We start from the raw sequence: 16,360 nt of genomic DNA, 5'->3' as shown, positions 1-16,360 counted from the left end.
GCTTGTCCAAAAAACAAATCAAACAAAAAAATTTGGCTCGAAATAGAGATGATGATTCGACTTCAGACCAAAATTTTGAAAAATCGATTCTAGAAAATACCCAAGTGCAACCAAAATGACACAAAAATCAATCAAACAGAAATTAACAACAAATTCATTCAAAAAATTTAATAAATACATGATTTATATACAACAACTTTTTAAATTATTATTATTTAAAATGTAAATTTAAATTTAATAAACATTATATTTAATATATTCATAATCAGTTGAACCATAAATACTTTATTAATGCCTTTTCATCAAATTTCGATTTTCTACTGCTTAAGATGTTTCACTATTCACGATTTAAGTTGTTAACAAATTAATTTACTCAAGTATCGATCTTAGACCACATCCCTAATCAGAGATGTCAGAAACTGAATGAACATGATTAAATAAATTGTAATTTTTGCATCGAGTACACCTACGATTCCGGATCTTGCTGTAATTGTAATTCAATCTTGCTGTAATCCAGTGGCGCTTATATACTGTTTACAAAATTTATTAAAGTAACCTAAACATAGTATACTGAAATGTCGGTCAGTAAATTGGACTCTGTTGAAGATTTTAATAATTTTATAAGGTAAGAATCACCGCTAATAAAAAAGTACTTTTAAAACCGTTTGTGAAAGGATCATTAAAAATAAGCCATAAAAAGAAATTAAATTAAATACACAGTAAATAGGTAAAAATGTTAGATAATAAATTACTATGTAGCAGGATGGTCAACATTTTGCATTCATTGAAATGGAAATATGTATTTAGAATATAAAATTGAGAATATTACTTTCAATTAATCTTTTATCACAACAAGATGATTCTTTAATATCTATCTTGGTATTGGCTGATATCAAAAATTATTTAATTAATTTAGATCACCTGCACTTGGAGTAGTACACTTTTCAGCAGAATGGGCCGAACAATGTAAACAAGTTACAGATGTACTTGAAGAACTCTTAAAACTTCCTGAAATTCAGTCGAGCAAGACACAATGTGCTGTTTGTGATGCCGAGGCACTTTCTGAAGTTTCCTTGCAATATAAGGTAATGCTCTGCTAATATATTGTTAAATAAAAAGTAATAAGTGCTAACCCTAAAAATGTAGTGCATCATAAAGCACAGACAATTAAGTCACCTATTGCAATACCTGTGTATACTTTTTTTATTATTTATTAAAGCCATACACTTATTAGGTTAAGTCGGCTTATATACCTTTATGGATACATCAATTTGTATCTTGATTTTGGTTACTCAACTATGCATTAAAGACTTTATGTCATTCTTCAGATTGAAATAGACTACTTTAGGAAACACTACACTAGACCAGTTAAGCAATCAAAGAGCCTATGTAATTGAATATTGAAATAATTTATAATGAAAACAATCAAAATAGGGAAAGCCTGTTTTAGACAACTTATTAATGATTATGTTTATTTCAGGTAGATTCAGTGCCTACAGTTATATTATTTAAGAATGGAACTCAAGTAGACAGGATTGATGGAGCAGATGCTGCTCAAATTAGCACAAAAATTAAAGCACAGAGTCTTAATAAGAGTCCTGCAGAAATAACCCCTCAGAAACTTGAAGATCGACTAAAAGCTTTAATAAATAAGCATAATATAATGGTATTCATGAAAGGGAACAAGGAAACTCCAAGATGCGGGTTTAGTCGTACTCTCATACAAATTCTGAATGGAACAGGGTATGTATTATTGATGAAATGATCAATACCTATAATTTGATTGCACTATTTTACATGTGTAAGTATAGATGTGACTTTGTCATGTGAAATTTGGCTTGGCCCTCGAGACAAGTTTTGTAAAAACTAAAGAATGGAGAACATTTTGCCTATTTCTACAAAACAAATAGGTATGATTTAAATTGCAAAATGAAAGATTTTTAGTTTTCTATTTTTATTTATTTTGAATGAATATTTATAGTGAATATATACATATAAAAATCACATGCTTTCTTACTCTAATGTAAACAGCAGTCCATCTTCACCAATTTGATTTGATATTTTCATGACACTCTTCATAAGTATGAAATCATTTTTTTTTTATTGCCTAGATGTGTGGACTAGCTCACAGCCCACCTGGTGTTAAGTGGTTACTGGAACCCATAGACATCTACAACGTAAATGCGCCACACACCTTGCAGAAATAGGCGGGGCGGTGGTACCTACCCGTGCGGACTCACAAGAGGTCCTACCACCAGTAATTACGCAAATTATAATTTTGCGGGTTTGATTTTTATTACACGATGTTATTCCTCCACTGTGGAAGTCAATCGTGAACAATTGTTAAGTACGTATTTCATTAGAAAAATTGCTACCCGCCTGCGGGATTCGAACACTGGTGCATCGCTACATACGAATGCATCGGACGTCTTTTAGGCCACGACGACTTCAAAATTACCTATAAACTTGGTTTATTTTCACAAGTAAACCGTGGAATAAAAACTTTTCTGCACTCTTAGCGTGTGGCGGGTAGCCATCATACAACGCAAGATAATTGACAGATGCCTGAATCTCGCTTATGACATTTTCAAGATAAAGCGCATATATCACACATCCCATCACAAGTGGGCTGTGAGCTCGTCCACACATCTAAGCAATAAAAAAATAAAAAAAATACAAGTTCCGAACAACGACATTCGGACCGTCGGTCTACCGAGCAATATCACCCGCTCGGTGGAAGATCTTTCCTTTCGTCGTTAAGACTCCCAAAGCGCACATCAAAACACTCCTTTTGGCCTGACATAGCTTTTTTAGTACTTTTTTTGTTGGTCACATGTTTTTAGTGTAGTGCTAGAAATAGTACTGTGACGTGCTCGGGTTCGGGATAAATAAAACTTTCACCGAAGTACAAATTAAAACTCTATTTAACTCTTAGAACATTTAAGGCACACTTCATAATTCCTTTACACAACTTTAAAACGCGCTGAAGGCATTCGAAAGCAATACCGTCATCTTGATAGGAGTTATGAATACGATAGGGAAAAGCGACAATACGGACCAACACGACTAAGGGAAGCAATTTATTAAAGTCTGCGAAAACCACGACCTTGTTATCGGAGGTACACTTTTCCATGATAAAAATATACATAAGTATGCGTTGACTTCACCCGATGGCAACATACGTACGAAGACCAAACTAGCTGCCAAGTGTTCACAAAAAGTGTAGTGCCGATATCGGCAGTGGTCATATGTTGATGGTCGCTGAACTCCGGCACAAGGTTGCGACTACGAGGCGAGCAGCTGGCAGCAACAAGATACGACTTAAGTTCGATTGGGGACAACTTGATAGAAAGATTTCTCGAAGTAAATTTGCTTTGGAACTCCGAAATTGTTTCTTCCGTCTCTATGCGAATACTGATAATACAGACGAAGAGTGCAACCGAATCAAATCTATCAAGAAATCAGATCTTCTGTCTTAGATCATCTTGGAAAAAAGCGCGATGATTGGACCTCCGACGACACTTGTGACCTTAAACAGACTTGATGCGATCTTCACCTAAACATCCTAGAAACCCCGAACAAAGCCGAACGGTCTTGCCTTAGGGACCAGTACAGTCAAATACGTACATGAGTGCATCTATCGCAGCACCAGAAAATACAGGCGACGATCTACTGACGGTAAGCTGAATGTGCTCAAGCAGCAGTCGATACGGGCAACCTGAGGCAATTGTACGGTGACACCAAAGAGCTGGCAGGGAGAAAGAGACCCAAAAGAAACTGCTTTGGGATAAAAACAGAAACTACATCGCGACTTCAGAAAGTTATCTTGAATGTTGGCGCGAGAACTTTCAGGAGTTTTTGAGCAAATGAATTGTCCTACCATCTCCTTCATCTCCAAGCTCAACCCTACCATAGTTTTTAGACATTGACACTTCGATACCGCTTCGAGAAGAAGTTGAAGCAGCTTGAAGTACAGGGTGGCCCATAAGTCCTTTGAAAAGTAAAATTTGAATAAAATGAACAGGGCGCGCGTGAGCGGTGCAGGGGAAGCGGGGGGAGTAACTTCGGTTTCTGGGAATTTAGTCGCGATGGAGCGTTTTACCGGAGCGGACCGTGCGTTTTGTGTGCGCGAGTTTTATAAAAACGACAATTCGGCAACCGTTGCGCGGCGTAAATTTCGAGAACACAAAGGTTTACACAACTTTGACGACACTCCAACTCTTCAAACGATTAAGAACTGGGTTGCTAAGTTCGAGGAGACCGGTTCGACGTTAGATAAACCGCGGTTGGGTCGCCCAAGGACGTCACGTACGGAACAAAACATAGACACAGTGACACAGTCTATTCGCGAAAATCCGACACAGTCAACTCGTAAGCGCGCCAGAGCATTAAACGTATCCAGGACATCGTTACAACGGATTTTGAAGAAAGATTTACATATGCACCCTTACAAAATTCAGTTGGTTCAAGAATTAAAGGAAACTGACGGTATTCAAAGACAAAATTACGCGAATGAAATGTTGAATCGGTTTACTTCCTTCAATAACATAATGTTCTCTGACGAGGCTCATTTCCATCTTAACGGGCATGTTAGTAAACAAAATTGCCGCTATTGGAGCCCCATCAATCCAAAACTTAAGCATCAGAAGCCCTTACATAGTCCGAAAGTGACTGTTTGGGCCGCTATGTCAGCCCATGGTATCCTAGGGCCTTACTTCTTTGAGGATGGCAGAGGGCGCGCAGTTACTGTTACGTCGGAGCGATATGTGGCTATGATCGAAGAGTTTTTCATACCAGAATTGCAAAACTTTTCAGGCTTTAATGCCAGGACGTGGTTTCAACAGGATGGGGCCACTTCTCACACCTCTAACACTGCTATGCCCGTTATCCGTCAACTTTTTCCTGGCAAAGTTATCTCTAAGAGAGGAGACATTTCCTGGCCTCCACGTAGTCCAGATCTGACCCCGATGGATTTTTTTTTGTGGGGCTACCTTAAGGCTAAAGTATACGACACAAACCCGCGGTCAATTGAGGCCCTAAAAGAAAACATCCGCAGAGAAATGACAAGCATTTCAGCAGTGACGTGCCGCGCAGTCATCGACAATTTTAGACGTCGTTTGCAAGAGTGCCGTGATCGCAACGGATTACATTTAGGAGATGTTATTTTCAAAAAATAATTCCCGTTTTTTAAGCTTTTTATGTAAATAAAAATTTAATTCATAATGTAATTAGTTTTATTTTAATAAATTTTTTTTCATATCAAAGGACTTATGGGCCACCCTGTATATTTTCTAATAAGAGTGGGAAAGCACCAAGCCTCGACTTTTATAATAGGAGAAATGCTTAAAGCCGTCAACTGATCCAGAGGTCTTTATGGATTCCTGAAGATCTACCCGATGACCGGAACAAAGGCCTTTAATCATTGTTCTCAAGAAAGGTGCCCTCAGTGAGTGTGGCAACTGGAGGGGCATTACGCTGCCTTCCGTGCCATCAAAGATACTAAGCAAGATCGTTCTGATCAGATGGGCGAAAACAGTGGAACAACTTCTTCGGCAAGCATAGACTGGATTCCACCCCAATCAAACTTGTACGGAACAAATAAATACTCGAGGAAACAACAAAGTGGCAACGCGATGTCAAAGGACACGCTGCATTAGACCAATATTTGATAACATCTTGACGAAATTCTCGCAGAGTTAAACTCAAAATCCACCGATTAAACGTGAAATTTGTCTTGTCCAAACAAAAAGATCATGCAGCCGATTCAGGTTTTCATCAGACGCTGCTTACTGCAAATACTTGGCATTTTCTAATTTGAGAAGTACTCTAATGAATACTTTTGGGAGGCGTGTCGGGAAATGCCAATTCACAAGCAGATCATGCGCCGGAAATGTACATGGAGAGGCCATACTCTCAGAAGAGAGCCCTCACACATCCCACACGTTTTAAACAAAGCTGGCGGCGTAATGTGAGGCGGAGATGAAGACAATCGGGCTATTGTGGCCTGAGTAAAGTGCATAGTCCAAAACCGATCGCTATAGCAAAATACTGTTGAAGCCCTATGACCCATCTAGAACCTACGGACCATAAACAAAAGAAAACATGCTTTCCATTAATACTGTAAAGTATCAGTAACATCTTAAATAATATAAAACAGAAAATAGCGAAATTAAACCGTAAAAGTAAAACCATTCGAAGAAAATACTATAACAAAAACTAAAAAATTTTTACCTAGATAAAACGACTAGCATAAATACTTTATGATAGGTAGTCCTTATCAATCCGTTATCATAGTTATTTGTACTGATGACGTAGGTCTAATATACTAGTATCACAAAAAAAATTGTCTTGAAATAAAAGCAGCATACATCAGACCCAATCGTGGAATGTGTAACTATTCTCTGTGGCATTGCATATACATTTATATGACAACCACTTCCCATCAAAATTCGTCTCCCGCCGCTAACAATAAAGGGTGCTTAGAGTTGACTGAATTTAGCAATTTTAATATGTGGACGAGTTTTACTAACAAAAACATAAGTTTATTTTTCAAACATCAAATAAAGGCTATCTGACTGGTTAGTAATTTATTAACACACGCCAATCTAAAACTCAAACCATTTAGTTAACTCATTGATGATACTTTATTTTATTCCATCAATAATTTTATCTCCATGACTGAAAATCGGAAATCCGTGAATTAGAATCGTTGCGTCTTGTGCGCTGAACAAAATTACTCACGTGGCCATTTTATAGCATTTTCGTGTGATATGAAATTGAAAATTTCGCTGAAATAATGTTACTTGCATTTTCTGATAATAATATATTAATTTTATAAATGGGTATACCGTAACTAATAAACTTTTTACTTATTTTGTATGCAAATTGTTATGTTCAAAAATTCTTTATATTTAAACAGGTGGATCTTTGTAAGATCTTTTATAGGATCTTTGTGTCTTAAGTTATTTGTAATGCTAACACACTATGAGACTTTGATGTCTTGAAATATAAGATTTTTGATTTGTAAAGGATTCAAACTTAATTAACGACTCTAATATTTTACTGGCTCAATTTCCTCATGCTCGTCATGACAATTGCAGTCAGTTCATTGATGATGCTTTATGGGCAGGTGGAAATCTCTAGAATACTGAAACTTTATTAGCCTCCGTTAGCAAGCTTACACAAACAACACATACAATATTGTTTATTCTAATTAATAAGGGAAAATATACTTGGATAAAAAAGGATTTATTAATGTTACGCGCTGGGTTACGGAATAAATAAAAATTCTACCGAACTACAGATTAACACTCTATTTAACTTAAAACACTCAAAACATTTAATGAACATTTTAAAATTCTCAATTAATTTCTTCCTCTTCGCTTCAGGTGATCCGTTCGCTGTTTCGCTTCGATCAGTTCCGATTACTAACTGCTTCGTGGCATCTCTGCAACGCTTTTATAGTCGATACGACATCCCTAGAATTATCGAGAACATTCCTTACAAGTAAAGTATTTTCGATATGCGTTTCCGCCATTTGATAACAGATGGCGTCGTACTTATCGAGCGTTCTCGATCTCACTAGATCTTTTGGTGTTCGTTTCGGCTATTCGGCGATAGTTGGCGTTACTCTTACCTGCGTAACATTACGATAGGCATTGATAATGTTATCTTGATTTTAGCGTTCAATTTGGTACTTTTGACATATTGACGGATGAAGAGGTTCGTCAGGGTCTGAAAGAGTATTCTGATTGGCCAACGTATCCTCAGCTTTATGTAAAAGGAGAACTGATTGGAGGTTTGGATATAATAAAAGAATTACAAGCCAATGGGGAGCTAGAAGCAACACTAAACCCATAAGCTAAATTATATTTTAGGTATTTTGTTTGTAATTTATTTGAAATAAAGAGTTTTACAAAAAATTCTCATTGTTTCACTACCAAAACTATTTAAGCAACTTGAAAGTACAAAAATAATCAAAATTTCTCAGTTCTGTTGTTCATGCTGGTATTCGATTAATTATTTTTATCAATAAAATTAAGATAAAATCCTCCAGCCAGAACCAATACGGTATGGCAATCTTTAATTACAGTTTCGACTTCAACTATATCTTAAAGGCTTCGTCAAACAGAACGCGTACTTAGCGCTGCGTCACGCTCTAACGTCGCGCTCTTTTCATGTCACACAAATTGACTAGATGAGTCCGACGCTCCTTGACGCAACGCATTCGCCAAATCATAGTGCCTTTCGATAGCAGTGTGAAAATATAAAAGTATTAAGATGTCGACTCCATAACTCTAAACACGACATTTTCGATCCTCCCGATCCACTAACCTTGCATTTAGGTACCTCAAGCATCGGTCATCATTCTCGTCGAACCCGTGGCTTACGACGAAGAACTCGGCGAATTTAACTAACCCACAGGCACAGCCCACTGAGTTTCTGCCGGATCTCAGTGAGTCAGGTTTCCGATCCGGTGGTAGATTCTGCGAAGGACTGCTCTTGCTAGGGTTAGTGTTAGCAACGTCGTCAGGTTTAAGCCCGGTGAGCTCAACTACCTATTTGTTAGATTACGCTGACATAACCTATCAAGGCTATCAGCTTAGAAAAAAATCACTTCATATTATCATTTTTCATATAAAAGATATGTATGTATGGTATTATACCTTTGCCTATCTAGTTGGAAAAATAGAACTAGGTACTGCTACTTGCTTAAATGACAGTTGAATGAAAGTAGACGTCTAAACTTTGAATTATACACTGCTGAAATTACATTTACGTTTTTACTTCTTCGTTAAAGATTAAAATCTGTCTGAAAATACTTTTCCTACATTCGCGAATTATAAGATAATAAGTGATAATCGAACAGTAATTCTAAGTTACGTAAATATGGAAAAAGTGTCACCGTTCCGCCCAAGTAAGTAGCTGACATTGTTTTGAATGCGTGTACAAAACAAAACATCCTAATAGTCAATATTTGTGTTTCTAGAAATCATGAGTAAAAAAAGAACTGCTGGAGATGGAATGGAATCTGATGAGAAAATCATTGAAAATAAGTCTACTGCTGTTGGAACAACTGAAACTTGTGTCCCCGAAAAACAAAAGACATGCCTTCTTCCGGAGCGTTTAATTCAGCTTTATCCCAGTAATGTGATAAGGTCGGATAAAAGAAGATCAATTAATACGAAAACTCCAAAGTTTGTGCCTTACGAACCGTACCCGGCTGCCGTGAAACCTATAACTACGCAAGCCTATTCCAAAACAAAAAAATCTAGAAATAATATGGACATAAACACTCTTATATCACAAATGGCGCAGATGAATACTAATTTAAATGAGTTTAAACCGAGGCCCAAATTGAATTCTGTTGGAGACAAGTTACCCGTAGAGGTTAAAACAAATCCTGAAAAAGATGAACTTCAGAAGAAAGTCCTTTTTTTAACAAAAGAAAATGATTCTCTTAAGGAACAATTAAAACAACAAGTTCAGGTATTGACTTCATATTTAATTAATAATCGAAATAGAAAAGTATAACTTTATACACAAGTTTAATTTAGGAGATTGAATTAAAAGTATGTAATTTAATTATAACACAAACCTTTTAAATGACAATGTTATATGTCGTTTTATTCAGGTTTTGTTATTGCAAAAAATGTCAGGCACAAATTGTATGTATTCTTTATGAAAAAAATAATTGAAAATTAAATTATAGGTCAACAAAGAACTTAAAACGATGCTAGTGGCTTCAATGGGTGAAGATCTTGAAACACAAGTTCAATCATTAAACGAGGATAAGAAACATTTAGCAAATGCATTACTAAACTCAGCTCAACATTTGTCTACACATCAGGTAATAAAATTTAAGGCCAGAGGAATTTACTTAAAAATAAACAAGGGCATTTGTAATTGACTGTCTAGCTCTGCACATAACAGCAGTCATACCCTACTTTTCTGTTTTGTCTTACCCAGCCCCAGTCCAGTCTTGCTATCAATTTTATCTTAGGTGCTAAAGGAAGATTGTATTGTAAGCAAGATTGTATTGTGTCCAAATATGTGCAGGAAGGTGAACCAAATCTACTCGGGTACAAACAACTACTGCCATGATGCAATAATCCTGTGCTGTTGACTTTGAACTTATGTTTCAATTTGTGTATATGTTCCCATAATTATGATATAGTAAATATGTTATCAACAGCTAAACAGTTATAATTCCACATTAGTAAACACAGTGCCATAAACAACTCAAAATTAGTTTGCCCAGCCTCAAATCTCTCAGCATATTATCGAGATTGGTGCATTAGTGTAGCCTTGAACAAAAAACTTGTATTACAATAAACAGCTATAATTGTCAAGTGCCTAGACCTACGTTTTAAGTATGGCATTGTACAACAAACTAATACAATATTACTGTTGAAATGGTAAAGTCACTACTTATTTTAATAACCAAATTTAAATTTAAAATATTTTATTTGCTGTTCAAAACTCTAAAAATTTTATTTCAAAAAATTATTAAAAATAAATATAACACTTTACAGGAACAAACAGAATGGTTAGCTGGTCAATGTGAAGTTTGGAGAAGTAAATTTCTTGCAAGCAGGTGATTATTTTCTCTTATCATATGTTTTAATGAATCTTAATGTCAAAACTGAATAAATTTTAATCTTTCGTTTCTTGACAAATACTATTCTTTTATCAATATCTGAAATATGATATGTGTGATTAACATAAATCTAAAAGACTACCTTTAAAAATATTAAGATTTGGGTGTATTCACCGAAATGTAAAGACTTATGATAAGATTATTGTATCGTATCATATTTATTATATTTTGTCTTTAAAAGTCTATGTATCTCTAGTCTATGTCTTTGTATTAATAGTATTCATTAATACATTCCCAGTTTGATGGTAGAAGAATTAGCAACTTGCAAGAAGCAACTTAATGAGAAAACGGAAAATCTTCAACAAGCTATTAAACAACTTTTAGATGAAAAATGTAGAGTAAGAGATATGTTGCTTTGCACATACAAAAATTTGTACAGTCTACACGAAAAGTGGCTTGAAAATGTCACAATTTCAGAATACACTGGTAGTGGTAGATTATACAATCGTCCTATTGGGAATATGAACTTCAATGCGACATTACCACATTCAGGAAACGTAATAGACCTTGCTTGTGTCAACTTAAAATTGTCTGAGAATCTAAGCAGTTCAGTTGAAAAGCAGGACATAAGCCACATAAACAGTTTACCAACGAGGACTGAAGGGGAGAAGAATGCTGAAAATGTAAGTATCAAAATATATGTAAATACTTATGTACATTCATTTTTTTATTGGTATTTAAAATATTTCAGTATATAGGAAAAAAAAATAAAAATTACTAGACAAACATAATTTGCACTTGGCTATGGCTATTGCAAAATATACCATAATACACTAATTTGTTAAAACGACTGTCACCTGTCATATTTTGATATTACAACATTAGAAATGTAACTCCTGCCATAGCTTAATATTGCTAAAAAGTTGTCATAAAGCTGTTAATGAATATAATAGCCATCCAAATGGAACATTTATTTTACAGAAAAATTAGGTGTCTGCTATCCAACCATGGCTTCTCTATCTTTCCTCTGACCTAAAAGTCAGACAGTAACAAAAACGTATCATTATGATGTCATGTCATTTCTTAAATTTTCAGGTTATGGCAATGCCATTAGATATAAAAAGAAGCAATGAAGTCTCAGTGAATGCATTAGTTCATCACGCCTACAGCAGTAGTGGTAATACAGTTCGTCCAGTGGCCTCTTGTGTCCATTGTAATGGAAGAGTTCAGTTGTTATAAAACAATGTCATCTTGAAGAGAAAAAAAAAATTATTTATTCTGTGACGCTCTACTCCAAACCTCTGTAAATTACAATTAGGTTAAAGACGATGATACTAAAAGCATAGTTCCATAAAAAGGAAAAAATAAAACTGAAATTGTTATTTTATATTGCCATAGAATAATTAGTGGGTAGCATAGCTGCTAAGCTAAGCGCACCCGATTTTACTGACGTCTGTGTTCGACCGCTTACCATCAAAAGGCCTTATACTCTTATATCTACAACAGCATTCCCTATGTTAAGTTGCCATTTATGACATTTTGAATTCATTTTATTATTCATATGACCGATTACTGAGATGTAGATAGACTGACTATCATTTTCAAGTAGTTTTTGCGTCGCTAAATTCAAATAATTCCCAGGTGCAAATTACATTATTTATTAAATACTTCCTTAAACTTTAAAAAATCTAATTTTTTCCTGTGAATTTTTAATATTATAAAACTGTTCTCACTTGTCCCTGATAAATAGTTCAATAACAAGATAACCCTAAGATAGAGTATAATTGTTAAAATAAATTTGAAATTAAATCCATTTGCTATAATTTAGCAATTTAAAAATATCCTAAAGTTTTTGTAAACATACTATGTTGTTATTATTATACATATTTTGTTTTGCCCAGTTGGAGCATCGGGTAATGAAAACTCCAGAGGGTCACACTCACAAACAAGTTTATTGGATAATTTCGTTAGTAACAGTTAACATACTTATCCCGAGTTCGAAAGGAATGGCGGCGAGTGGCGAGAGAGGCGGGCGTACATGCGTGCGTACGCTTCGATGGGTGCGGGAGAACCATAGATTATACACTTAAGGGTGAACAGCCGAGTCAGAAAGGGCCGCGTGCGGCGCGCCAAAAGAAATCCCGCGCGCATTACTCGAGTCGCGCTGGGAGCCGAAATCGAGAGGTCCTAATTGGTCGCGGCTACCGTTTGGGTTGCTGTATACTCCCCTTCTAGTCCTGAAGAACGTCCTCGCTCCTGGACTAGGACACTATCAGCCTTAGCTGGACGTCCACGTTTCCTCTTAGGAATCATAGGCTTGAGTAAGGAGTCTTTGTTACCATGGCAACAGGTACGGTCTTGGGTAGGCTATTTCCTTAATATAACCTCACTCTGTTCGCTAATAGCGGTTGTGTAAGTCGAAGGACAAATTTTTTGGGCAATAATATAAGGACTATCGCGGCGTGGGAAAAACTTGGCAGTAAGGTCCTTCGACCCTTTGCTGAGAAGGTAGGACTTGACGAGAACCTCTCGCTCAGTGGTTGAATAGTTTCGCTCCGCCGCGTTGAGGAGACGGCTAGCGTACTCGATTGGCCTCTCCTGATTTCCGTCACCCTGTAATAGAGCTGCGCCTAAGGCGTAGTCACTTGCATCCGTGCGCAGGATGAAGGGGCGGCTAAAGTCGGCTTGTATTGGTATGGGAGCTGTGGTCAAAAAGCGCTTCAACTCTTCAATCGCTCTCACCTGCTCTGCGCCCCAGATCCAGATTTGGTTCTTTCTCGTAAGGCGTGTCAGGGGTTCGGTGACTAGAAAAATTTGGCATGAATTTTCGACATCAGGAGCATGTTTGAATGTCCTGGGGTGTTTAAGATTATTCGGCTCTTTCATTTCAAGCACAGCGCTTACCTTCTCAGGGTCGGTAGAAACCTTGTGTAATGACATGCCCTTAGTACTTAACGCTCTGTCTTGCGAAAACGCACTTCTCTCTGTTGAGGTGTAGGTTGAATTCCGCAAGACGTTTGAAAACTCTCTCTAGGTCCTGTAGATGGCGCTTGTACCCTTGAGATATTATACACATATTATCTAAGTACCTTAAAATAGTTACCTCTTGTAACGCGGCGCAGGAGCTCAAACGATCAATGAGTCGCTGGAAAGTAGCCGGCGCCTAGCGCAATCCGCACAGCATTCTCTTGAAACGAAAGTTACCCAGAGGACAGACAAAGGCAGTATTATCTATGTCGCACTCTCTAACGTGGAGTTGCCAGTATGAGAAACGGAGATCAAGCGTATTCATGAAACGGTCTCTCTTCATGCTCTGAAACAACTCTTCTATGCTGGGCATGGGATATGAATCGGCCTTGGCTATCACGTTGAGGCGTCTATAATCGACGCAATAAAATGACTGATCACTTTTAACTGCACTTTCGCTAGATTTTGAGTGAGTCCTATTTTTAGATAAGTTAGTATAGAATTGATCACCTTCTTTTGAATCTAACTTACAAAACTGGTTCCTCTCGTGACCGAAGAAAAGGCAATATGAACTTTTCGAGCATCGTTTTCTCTCCACGGAATCATGTACACAAGGCGTTCCGGGAACAAGCGGCGGCTGCGTCGGGGACGGCGCCGCTCGAAGCGCACGCCGCGGTACGCGCCGTAACGGCTGGCGGCGGCCGACACGTCTGGCACCGGCCGTTGATTCTTGCTAATTCTCCTGTTAGTCTTGAGGCATTGTGCTCGTAGCGAAGCTCGTCCGTCGCGTCTTCAATTTGGCGCGCTCTTTGTAGGAGCACGTCGAATGAACTTACTTCGTCCCGGCGAATTCTCTCCTCTACGCGGCGGCTAACAATTCCGTAAATCATGTCTAGCTGGACTTTCTCGCTTAGGTCGCCGGTTCTTTCATCGTTCTGTTGACCTCGTTTGAACAGTTGAGCGTATATACGGAGTAGAGGCCTGCGATCACCGAAAGCATCTCTTAGGGCTGAGATGGCATCGCACCACGAAGGTATGGAGGCCTTTACATCCGGCCACCAGACGGCGGCGTCGCCGCACAGCAGCATGGACCATTCCCGTTCTCATCCGAGATGTCGGAGCAGTCGCGATACGCCTCGGCGTCATCCAGGAAGGCATCAAGCGACTCGTCCGCCGCCCCACTAAAGTGGTACATCGGGCGAAGTTCGCGTGTGGATGTGATGCGGGCGCTGGTGTTGATGTGTTATGCCGTATCGTGTCAAATAATGATTTCAAAACCTCTGTTTGGCTCCGCTGTAGTGCCTCTACTATCGTCGACACGTGCTCGCTGGAGAAAGTTGCTTCGGTTGTGGTGTTTGAAGCGCGAGGCGTCAGTGGCGCCGATTTCGCAGGCGGGAGAAGCGCTTGTAGATGCTTCTCGAAAAGGCTCGCAGATTTTGCGCGAGGCGTCGCCGGCGCCATATTATTGGGTCGCGGGCGCGCTCGGGGAGGCCGATCGCAGCAAGCGGACAGATGACGCGTCCGTTGTATCTTCATCCCTGCGATTTTGGCCCGCACAGTTATCACTTCGAGTGTTCACCATGATGAACAGTTACCGATTCGCCGACTCACCGCTAGATTTTTCTTACCACGTTGAGGCGCCAGTTTTGTGTTTCCTATTTTTTCCCCTGCCTAAGCTGATGGCCTTGAGAGGCCATTTCAGCGTAACCCTAACAAGTGGGTGAGCTCGCCGGGCTCAAACGTGACGACGTTGCTAACACTAACCCTAGCAAGAGCAGTCCTTAACAAAATCTACCACCGGATCGGAAACGCGACCCACAGAGAAGATCCGGCGAGAGCCTCAGTGGGCTGTGTTTGTGGGTTAATTTACTCGCCGAGCCCTTCGTCACAAGCGACGGGTTCGACGAGAACGACGACCGGTGCTTGCCAAAAGAAATACCTCGCTCACTACTGTTTGAGTCGCGCTGAGAGCCGACAACGAGAACTCTTGATTGGTGGCGACTACCGTTTAGGTTGCTATACATATCTATCTATATATATAAAAGAAAGTCGTGTTAGTTACACCATTTATAACTCAAGAACGGCTGAACTGATTTGGTTGTAAATTGGTGAGAAGGTAGCTTAGAGCCAGGAGAAGGGACATAGGATACTTTTTATCACATTCCCGTGGGACGTGACATAAAACGTGGTATAAAAAAACGCAACTGATATGGAATAACAAAACGCAACTGACAGCTAAATGTTCTATGGTTAAATTTTGAAGTTGACCGGTTGATGTGTTTGCAACAAATTGACCGTGTGGCGGAACAAAGCTCGCCGGGTCCGTTAGTTATTTAATACAAGCAAAATTTGTTTCTGGAATATACAAGGATAAAATTGTGTTCTGTGGTTGTGTACTGCTGATTAGATCAGTATTCTGTTTGTATTGTTTTAAGAATCTTCTATAATATGTACATAGATACACTTATTAATTTGAGCAATTGATTTTGTTTCACCATACACTTGCTCTGAGTAAAATGATTAATGTAAATAAAATAAAAATTTATTTATAATGTTTTATTTTTAATTCGAAATTGAATGTAACAAATTGAGAATGTATACTACTCTACTCCTAAGACTTCGATTTTGATTCGATTATATACATATGTATATAGTTATAAAAATATATAAATTTAATATGAAGAAATTTAAATGTGTTCTAGCGATTATTAAATTATTTTGAAGATGAAGACTTAATTTTATTTTCATACATCCATTTAAACATCCATTTGAACACCGCTTACGCGAGACATA

At 38.0% G+C, this 16,360-nt stretch overlaps 2 protein-coding genes across 2 annotated transcripts; both read left to right on the top strand.

Annotated features, from left to right (window-relative positions):
* The first annotated feature begins 371 nt into the window (after positions 1–371).
* On the top strand, positions 372–8,975 carry LOC101740651 (glutaredoxin 3). The gene is made up of 4 exons (XM_038011462.2): positions 372–625; positions 917–1,085; positions 1,481–1,743; positions 7,683–8,975. The coding sequence occupies exons 1-4, from the start codon at positions 576–578 to the stop codon at positions 7,858–7,860; spliced, it is 660 nt and encodes a 219-aa protein (XP_037867390.1). The 5' UTR covers positions 372–575; the 3' UTR covers positions 7,861–8,975.
* LOC101740512 (golgin-45) lies at positions 8,730–16,296 on the top strand. The gene is made up of 6 exons (XM_004930515.5): positions 8,730–8,917; positions 8,990–9,489; positions 9,713–9,850; positions 10,536–10,597; positions 10,899–11,283; positions 11,696–16,296. Exons 1-6 carry the CDS (start codon positions 8,890–8,892, stop codon positions 11,837–11,839), a joined length of 1,257 nt encoding a protein of 418 aa, XP_004930572.1. The 5' UTR covers positions 8,730–8,889; the 3' UTR covers positions 11,840–16,296.
* The last annotated feature ends 64 nt before the right edge of the window (positions 16,297–16,360 follow it).

Source organism: Bombyx mori, chromosome 6, assembly GCF_030269925.1.
Source record: "Bombyx mori chromosome 6, ASM3026992v2".
Lineage (NCBI taxonomy): Eukaryota > Metazoa > Arthropoda > Insecta > Lepidoptera > Bombycidae > Bombyx > Bombyx mori.
The sequence above is the reverse complement of the archived record's forward strand: the minus strand, read 5'-3'. Positions and strand labels throughout refer to the sequence as shown.